Source organism: Nanorana parkeri, unplaced genomic scaffold, assembly GCF_000935625.1.
Source record: "Nanorana parkeri isolate BGI_ZX_2015 unplaced genomic scaffold, ASM93562v1 scaffold20, whole genome shotgun sequence".
NCBI lineage: Eukaryota > Metazoa > Chordata > Amphibia > Anura > Dicroglossidae > Nanorana > Nanorana parkeri.
Window position 1 is genome coordinate 1,168,314 of NW_017306288.1, and position 9,620 is coordinate 1,177,933.

At 43.9% G+C, this 9,620-nt stretch overlaps 1 protein-coding gene across 2 annotated transcripts in view; it reads right to left on the reverse strand.

Moving 5' to 3' along the window:
- PCNX4 (pecanex homolog 4 (Drosophila)) overlaps window positions 1-9,620 on the reverse strand; it is a 44,840-nt gene that overhangs the window by 27,790 nt on the left and 7,430 nt on the right. The window contains exons 2-5 of one of the 2 annotated variants that reach the window (XM_018562572.1): window positions 9,526-9,578; window positions 4,561-5,307; window positions 3,340-3,519; window positions 1,151-1,644 (exon numbers count right to left, since the gene is read on the reverse strand). In XM_018562572.1, coding sequence (XP_018418074.1) covers window positions 1,151-1,644; window positions 3,340-3,519; window positions 4,561-5,249 — 1,363 coding nt within the window. In that variant the 5' untranslated portion in view covers window positions 5,250-5,307; window positions 9,526-9,578. The remainder of the gene's footprint in view (window positions 1-1,150; window positions 1,645-3,339; window positions 3,520-4,560; window positions 5,308-9,525; window positions 9,579-9,620) is intronic. The other variant, XM_018562580.1, reaches the window with a different exon arrangement.

The window sequence follows — 9,620 nt, forward strand, 5'->3', positions numbered from 1 at the left end:
CCCCCCTCTCCACAACCACCCCCCCCCCCCCCCCCCCATTTTCTTATACTGGTGTCACAGGGTTAGAAGTAGGGGGGGGGGAAATCTTCAAGGCGGTCACAGGCGGAAGAAGAAACCTGAACAAAATCCATCCCACACCTGCACTATTTATTGCCTGAATGAGTGTGCGCGGCTCATGGTGGTACAGCGTCAATCCAAAAACAGCAACGGCGAGCACATCAAGTGTTACAGACCTCAAATATTTACTGAGGTAAGAAGCTATTGTCCCTTTTCTCAAGATGGCAAGACGACAGGTCTGTCACCTTGAGAAAGGGGACCATAGCATCTCCGAAACATTAATGGTTTCCATGTTTTCTTTGTCTGCGCTGTGCTGTTTTTGCAACAAGGACCTCAACAGAGATTTGCGGCCCATAACCTTTGGTGTGCTGGCCATTTCTGCTTTTAGAAGACGACACCTAACAGGATATTTAACTCATCCTCACTCTACCTACTGGTCTGCCAACTTGAGAAAGGTGACCACAGTGTCTGAAATTTCAGTGGTTTCCTTGTTTTATTTATCTGTGCTATATTATTCTTTGCAACGATGACCTCAGTAAAGATCTGCGGTCTCTAAACCTTGGCGCGCAAGATATTTCTGTTTTTAGAAGAAACCTGACAGGAATTAATTTCTTTGAGTATTCACAAAAAAACTAAAAGTACAATGAGGCAGTAGCTCACAATGGCCAGCAGGCTTTGTAAGGAAAACTTAGGATATAAAAAACTATGTAACAGGCTGGACTCGAGCAAGACCAAGGTCAACATGACGCAGTAATATAATGGCTCTTTCCAAGTCATCTTCCAATCTTGGCTAGAGTAAAGCTGGCCACACACTATTCGAATTCTGCCTGGTTCTTCGGGAACCGGCTGGAATATGCACAGTGGGTGCCACTGCAGCACCCTTTCGGAATGCATCTATCGATTAGCTGATCAAAGGAGCTGGTTGTAAAATCTTCGAACATACAGAGCCGGGATCCAATGAGTTGCCGGCTCTGTTCGGGTATGCTAACATCGGCCACCGGTTGCTGTCAGAATACAAAGGAGACAGCTGGGATTCCTCGTGCAATAGTGCATCATTGCCAGCTTTATACAAATGGGGGAATAGAGAACTTACCCAAAGTGAGCAAAATGCTCCTCACATGAGCTGCTTTTTGTAATCGGCTTTGCTTCTTCATAAAGACATTGAGCATCCGAATGTCATTTTGGAAAAAGGGATTTCTTATGATCCCCAGAACATAAGCACCTTGAATTTCTTTGAGTATCCACAAAAAAACTAAAAGTACAATGAGGCAGTAGCTCACAATGGCCTGCGGGCTTTGGAAGGAAAACGTCGAATAACAAAAGCGATGTAACAGGCTGGACTCGATCAGGACCAAGGTCAAGATGACGCAGTAAAATAACGGCTCTTTCCAAGTCATCTTCCAGTGGAAGCCATCGCTAATTCTTGCACACCTGCCGCTTTTACTGAGGAGGACAATTGCCATCTCTGTTAGATTAAGACTGAGGAGGAAGCCAAGTCCGCTTATGAACAGAACTACACCAATCGAATTTGGAATGAAATAAGACGATATGGTTACTCCAGCTGATATGATAAATGTAATTAATAGCCTGCCAAAAAAGAAACAAACAAAAAAATTAAACCATGAAATCATATCAAAAGGAAAAATAAGAAATTTAAAACTACAATACAGAACCTTTATTAATAGTTATTATACAGTTTTGTTTTTTTTTTTATTTCCTTTCTCTGATTTGATCTGGTGATCCTGCCAATGGAAAATGCATCTTGCCGCAGGATGACAACACTGCCTCTGTAGTGTCCATAACCGTATTGTTGGCCTTGGGCTCCTGAGAGCTATAGGCTAACACAGGGGTGTCCCAAGGCTGGGTGTCACCCAGAGCGGAGACCCTGTCTTCGCACATGCGCGTGATGTCGCCGCGTGCATGCGATGACATCTTATTGACACCTGCCAGTGGCCATCTTGGTGAGAGAGAGAGGCGACAGAGAGAGGAGGGGACGTTCACCCGGCGGGATGAGGTATGCCGCCAGGTCCCCTCCTCTCTCCTGACAATGTTGGGCTCTTGGTCCATGACCGAGTGCCTGACTTTTCATAGGGGGCGATACCAAAATGAGGTCATTTTGGTGTCACCCCCTCCAATGGTGGCACCTGGGTGGGAGCCGCACCCCCCTTGTGACACCAATGGGCTAACATATTAATGGACAGCGTTAGTTGTTCTCTCTACAAGTTTTACCCATTCAATGCCAGACCAGTTTTTGTTTTTTCACACATATGCTAAAATGCACGTTTGGACTAAAGAATACTTATAGCTCCCAAAACAGGATATATTTTCTAAAAGCAGAGAAACTGTAGAATAAAAAAGATGGTAATTGCAAACTGTCAGAATATTGCACTCTGAAAAAAAAAAAATAATAATCAATATATAGCATGTGACCACAATAATCTGTGATCCAATAAAAAGAAAATAATATCCAGATTAATTATTTACATGTGCTCCCGTGTGACAGAATACCCAAAATAGTGTCAGATAGCCCTCCATAAAATGTATTAATCCCCCAAATATTACTTAATAACAAATACCAGGTAAAACAGCTGTTTTGTGGGCTTGTTTTAGCCCTTTCGATGTCATGACGTGTGGTAGACATCCTTGGCTGTGAAAGACTTTAAAAGAGAAGTATGGGGTAACCATTTTATCCCATAATTCTCTTTAGGGTCACAGGAGGACATATACTAAACCTCGTGCCGTGACCCAAAGCTCAATATATAGGGAGCTATTGCCCGCGATATACTGAGAATGCCCGAGCCAGGACAGATCCCGACAATACTGTCGAGATCCAAGCAGCTGGCTGATTGACAGTGGGCTCTGCCTATCTAGAGACAGAGCCAGCTGTGCCCGCCCCCTTCCATCAGCGCTGGAGAATTGGAGAGGGGAATATCTGCAGGGAGCGGTGACTGACAGTCACCACTCTCTGCAGGGAGATGATCGGGAAGTGAGCAAGCGACGGCATGTGTTTGCGCACTTCGCGATCTATAGAGCCGACGTGTGACAGTTTAATTGTCACACGTCGGCTCTAACTATGAGGATGAGTGAAAATGCCTCACCTGATAGTTCTCCTTTAAGCTTTAAAGAAAAGGTACAGAGGTCTGCTGATTTTTGATTACCCAGCAATGGCATCAGGAGTGTATGAAATGAAAGCAAATGCTAATGCTAAAACGGCTTCATATGCCATAGATGTACTGTATCCAGCTTCCCCTAATTGATGATGTAAACACAAAATAAAGTTACCGCAGGTTACTGGACATTGGCGATCCTCCCAAGACAAACTCCAGCGTCTGTTCCATTCCCCAGAGAACTAATGCATCGAGCGGCGGTAGAATTCCCAGAGCCCAAAGAAACGGCAGAAACAGAAATATGACATGCAAGATTTCGTTGGCCCAAAGTAAAGCTGGCACAGACACAACAAACCTACGGAGAAAAGGAAGTTATTCATTTGTATACAGAAGCTTGTAAAAGGGACAAGGTCAGTATTAAAGGAAAACTCAACTCCAAAGATACATACTATCAGATTATATAATTAGATTGCTTTTTTTTTAATACCGGATTACAGTTCTGCAGTACATATAGTGAATGTTGCATGTTAATTAACTGCAGTTCGGGCAGGTTTCTAATTAGGAGCAAACCTGGGCAACTCAAACTGAGCATATAATGAAAACAAAGTACATCTTGTCCTGTAAAAGCTGAGTTTGCTCCAACCACCAACCTCTTGAGATTCCCCATTGGTCCTATAATGCGACAGGCAGCCTCAAGGATCAATAAGGAAGATGGATGAAGAAGGGCCAAGCTTGACTTTTACAGGTTATAACAGAATGTACGTCCTTAAAAAAACGATATTTCATATTGAGTGGGTGGCAGCAGGCTGGATAATGAGCCCACTTATTATAACTCTCATCACTCCATTTGTGGGAGACCCATGCCTCAAGCCTATCTCCTTTATCCTATGGAGCCCATTAGGAGAAGTGTGGAAACAGGGGAAGTATGGCAGCGTCACCCAACTGCAAACTGGCCATGTCTGTAAGGGAAAAAGACATGAACCCTGTTTAAGAAAAACTTACTGTAGAGCGTATCAAAGATTGAGACGAAGGCTGGTTAGTCAATTTGTTATCATTATTCAACACTAATTCAAATGTCAGTCCACCAAACAGCAATCACCTACCAGACACTTCTATATCTCTGGAACCCTAATGGCTAAATCTCTGTACCTGAAACTCCAGGTCTGCCCATGTATCACATCCTGTAAAAGGGTGTCTCTCTTTTCCAACTGAATTTAGCAAAAGAACCAAGTCGGCTAAACCTGCTGGGTAGGGGGCAGAGTTAAGACTCCAGCAGGAAGAAGATTTTGCCACTAAGAGTCAAGACAGATATAAAACTGCTTTGGAAAGCTGTACACTTGTCCAAGCAAAGGCAATTTGACATTTCAAAACACATATCAGTAGTAGTTCAGGTTACCTGTATGCAAGGTCTACAGCAATGAAAGCCAAAATATAGACAGGTCGCAGAAGAGGTGTAATTTCATAGGTGTCCTGTGCGTGAAAAGTTGCCGTCTCAGTGGCGGAGTTTACAATGAGAGAATATTCACCTATACAAACAGTTATCCAACCAAACACAAAGATCATAATTGTCCCTCCTAAGTTGTGATACAGCAAGTCTAATCTGTATGGTAACAGGTACAATGTCCCCAATCCACATAGCACCCCGGCAAGGATAGAGTGAAAAACAAGGTTCGCTATGAACTTCTTGCCAGGGATAATAAACTTTACAGTTTCTGAGCGGAGACAGCCTGAAAAGTCATAATCGTCCTCATCGGTGAGGGTGTTTTGATTCTGCAGTCTTTCTACAGTAGAAGTCCTCCGCTGGGCATATTGGTTTAAAAGTTGGATAATAAAGGACGCAATGAGCATTAGTCCTCCAGAAAGTACTGCTGCGTAGTAATCTTGGATTATTCGGACTTCGCACAGCACAGTGCCCACACCGCCCAAGACCCATGGTGTCAGAAAGAGGGTGACCTGATTGATATATATGTAAGGAGGGGCACTGTATCCTAATTTAAATCGAGGACCGCCCAGAATAGTTTGCGGAAAGCGTTTCCAGACGAATTCCTGCTTGTAGTCGTTCAGTAAAGGAACATCAGGACCCATTCTTTATAGTCACAAATCTGGGTAAGGTTTCATCATTTGTGCAGCTAAATGACAATACCTTCAAAGAGAGATACAAAAATATAATGAATCAGAAAAGACGGTGTGTATGGAATAAATAAATAAGCCGATATCTTAGAAGTAAAGCATTAGGATTGAAGTCTCCAGATAACGATAAAAATATGAAATCAGCGTGTATATGTATATACACACACACACACACACTTACATAACACAAAACTATGCAAGTCTTGAACTCAGCTCTTAAACTGAATGTACAGCTCAGCAGTTTTGTTTAATTTATGAAATAGACAAACTATATTCACACATTATATATATATATATATATATATATATATATATATATACATATAATATATATATATACATACATATACATATACACATACACACACACACACACACACACTCCTCCTCCCTAGGAAGCTGTGCGCTGCATTCCACCATGGAACGCCTAAGTTGCACAGACTTCCTGGCGGCCACCCGCGCATTTGCAGGCTATTTAAACACTAAGGCGAGGCTAGCAGGGCGTTCCACTATTGCGCACCAAGCGCCCTGCAGCCCCCTGAAGAATTACTTACCTGGACCTGGAATCTGTCACAACCCTCTCAAGGTGGACGCTGACAAGCTGGGAAATCCCACCCCACTGCCCTGGGGTGAATCGCAAGTACACTATGCCTTTGGGGTTGTACACCTGCAGCTGGTTCAGTTATCATTGTGCATAGTGCTTTAACTTATGATAGTGCTGAAAGACTGTTGCTCACCTTGGCATATACTTAAGTTTATGAACCCATTTCCTCTCCAAGTTAATGCTGGACTACAGTTCACATCAGAACCTACCTATCTATTGAATTAACCATTCACACTTCCCCAACCTGAGCATGGGTTATGAAGTAATAGCCACAGCTAGGTACAATTTACATAACCACGGCGTACGATGCAAGAATCCCTAACTCTCCATGAAAGTCTGAGAGGGACGCCTGGATTCAAGTCTGAATAGCCGTTCCTCTCCCTCCTAGTGAATTCCCCGTGTTACTATCACTTCGCAGCTGCAATCCTACGCATACCTATACCGGGGGCGTGACAGTTACAAGGTGGGACATTTATGGTTTGCACTTGTTTTTCCAGCACATCACACAGATGCTCGATTGGATTGAGATCTGGAGAATTTGGAAGCCAAGGCAATACCTCAAACTGGTTGTTGTGTTCCTCAAACCATTCTTGAACCATTTTTGCAGTGTGGCAGGGCGCATTATCATGCTGAAAGAGGCCATTTCCATTAGCAAATACCGTTTCCATGAAGGGGTGTACTTGGTTAGCAACAGTGTTTAGGTGGGTTTTACATGTCAAAGTAACATACACATGAATGACAGGACCCAAGGTTTCCCAGCAGAACATCGCCCAAAGCATCACGCTGCTTACACCAGCTTGCCTTCTTCCCAAGGTAAGCGACACACACCGGCCATCCACATGATGTAAACGAGATTCATCAGATCAGGCCACCTTCTTTCATTGCTCTGTGGTTCAGTTCTGATGCTGACATGCCCATTGTAGGCGCTTTTGGTTCTGGATACAGGTCAGCAGCTACGCAGCCACATACACAACAAACTGTGATGCACCGTGTGTTCAGACACCTTTCGATCGGAACTAGCATGAACTTTTCAGCAATTTCAGCTACAATAGTTCTTCTATTGGATTGGACTACGCAGGCCAGTCTTCGCTCCCCACATGCAATAATGAGACTTGGACACCCATGACCCGTCACCGGTTTTCCTTCCTTTAAACACTTTTGGGAGGTCCTGACCACTGCGGTCAGGGAACATCCCACAAGAGCTGCAGTTTTGGAGTTGCTCCCCTAATAGCAAGGATAACTTGCCACAAACTTGTGGCAGCGTTAAATTGTAATTCTTGTTAACTTGCTGCACACATTCCTGGCAAGTTGTAGACTTGCAGAACACTTGCAGCACAAGTTCTAGTTGACACTTTTTGAATTTGTAGCAAATTTGCTTGGCAAGTCTACATCAAGAGTCCTGCAGGTCTTAGCAGGAATCACAATCACTTAGTCATCACAATTTGGCCCTTGTCAAAGTCAAACAAATCCTTACGCTTGTCAATATTTTTTCTGCTTCCAACACATCAAATTCAGGGACAAATTGTTCACTTACTGACTAATATATCCCACACACTTCCAGGTGCCATTGTAAGGAGATAATCAATGTTATTTACTTCACCTGTCATAATGTTATGGCTGATTGTTGTGTATATTTATTATATATAGGGATGCACCGATACCGGTTTTTCAGTATCGAGTACCGGTTTTTTTTTCTGGGACTCAGCATCGGACCGAGTACCGATACAGAGCACCAATACCGATGCCATGTGCCCCAATTAACAGGAAGTTGGGTGGTGGATCATGGCCTGGGAAGCCGGTGTTCTATCGAAAGCACACCGACTTTACTTGCAGAGGCTGCCTGGCTTCCTGACCAATCAGGAAGCCGGGCAGCGGGTGATGAGGTGCCGTCTGGGTTCCTGATTGGTCAGGAAGCCAGACTGCTTAGCCACAAGTGAAGCCGGAATCCTAGCCAATCAGAAAGCCAGGCAGCATGTCATGACCCGCCTCCCTAATTGGCTAAGAAACAGTTTTCACTTGTTGCTAGGCAGCGTGGCTTCCTGACCAATCAGGAAGCAAGTCATGTCCCACCGCCTGACTTCCTGTGTGGAAAGGAAGCTGGCTCCCTCGGCACACAAGTTTTGGAGCATTTGGGTGAGTACGAGCACTCTCCCAAATACTCGGTATCGGTACTGATACTGGTATTAGTACATAGATTCATAATATATTATAGTATTATAGAGAAGATACTTTCTTTTAGATTTTTCTTGCAAAGCACTGTCAGGACACAGATTAAAAGTTTATAATACACAGAGCACTAGCAAACTAAATGTAATTAATTTAAGGTTTACATCGACTGTATGAAAACTAGATCAAGAAGATTAGCAAGATCAATATAAATAATCACTGAGCAAGGTTGGAGTAAATAAAAGGTAAGCTGCAGCATAAAAGCACATTGGTGTCATCACTGCCATGGCACTTTTTATCTCAGTGTCTATCCGTCTTACTGACGTAATGCCAGTTTTCTTAGTTCCCTGTTCACACATCTGTGATGGGACATCGGAGGTTCACTACAGGGAGCTTTGCAGTAGGGCAGCCTATTCATTTGAAAGGGCTGCCTAGTGCAGCTAATTTCTACTTAAAGGAGAACTATGGGGTTAAGGCTTTTCCCCATAGTTCTACTTAGGGTAACGGGAGGACACAAACTAGCATCCTCCCATCACCCTAAGCACAGTATACCGCTAGCTGTAGCTTGCGGTATACTGAGACGCCGCAGTATACGGCGAGCTGCTGCTCGCGGTATAATAAGACGCCGCAGCTGAAGCGGATCGCGACAATTATGTCTGGATCCGCCCAGCTGCGTGACTTACAGCTGGCTCTGCCTATCTAGAGGCAGAGCCAGCTGTACCCGCCCCCTCCCCCGTCCGTTCCGCCAGTCAGCGCTGGCGGATCGGAGCGGGGAATCCAGCCCCTCCCCTGTCACGGCAGAGAGCCGTGACAGGATCGAGAGGGGAGCAAACACCGGGATGTGTTCGCTCACCTCCCGATCTACTGAGCCGACCTGTGACAATTTCATTGTCACAGGTTCGGCTAGAACTATGAGGTGAGTGAAAAGCACTCACCTCATAGTTCTCATTTAATAAAGTGCAAGCACCTTTGTATCACACCACACGGCATGATAATAGCTTACCATGTGATGTGGCGTGATGCATCGCATAAGCGATCCCACATTGCAGAGAAGTGAATGTGGACTTAGGCACAAGCTGCACGTTAGCAGATGGTACTTCTGTGCCCTAAAATTTAATTTATTCAACTGTGATTGGCAGATTATTTTTCAAAATATACTGATAACATATGTCTTTGTTTTCTTATTTTATGTGATCGGTCAATACAAAACTTGAAATAACACATTGATCTATAACATGCACGCATACACACACACATATTCACACATCTATAAGCCGCCACAAAAATAACACACTATATTGGCAACATTTTCCTGGCACAGACATCTACAGAGCAAGACACCAAAACAAGCTTACAATGACAGTGCAGATGCAGCAGGTAAGGAAATCCCTAGCCAGGGAAATAATAGATCCATTGGGATTATACAAGATCTAAAAACATATAAATGGACTATGTATGTACCTGCCAAACAACAGGAAATTCTCTCCTCATTTGCATCACAACCTTCAGATTTCCTGTAAAAAAAAAACGAGGAATTCAAATCAACAGCTTATACT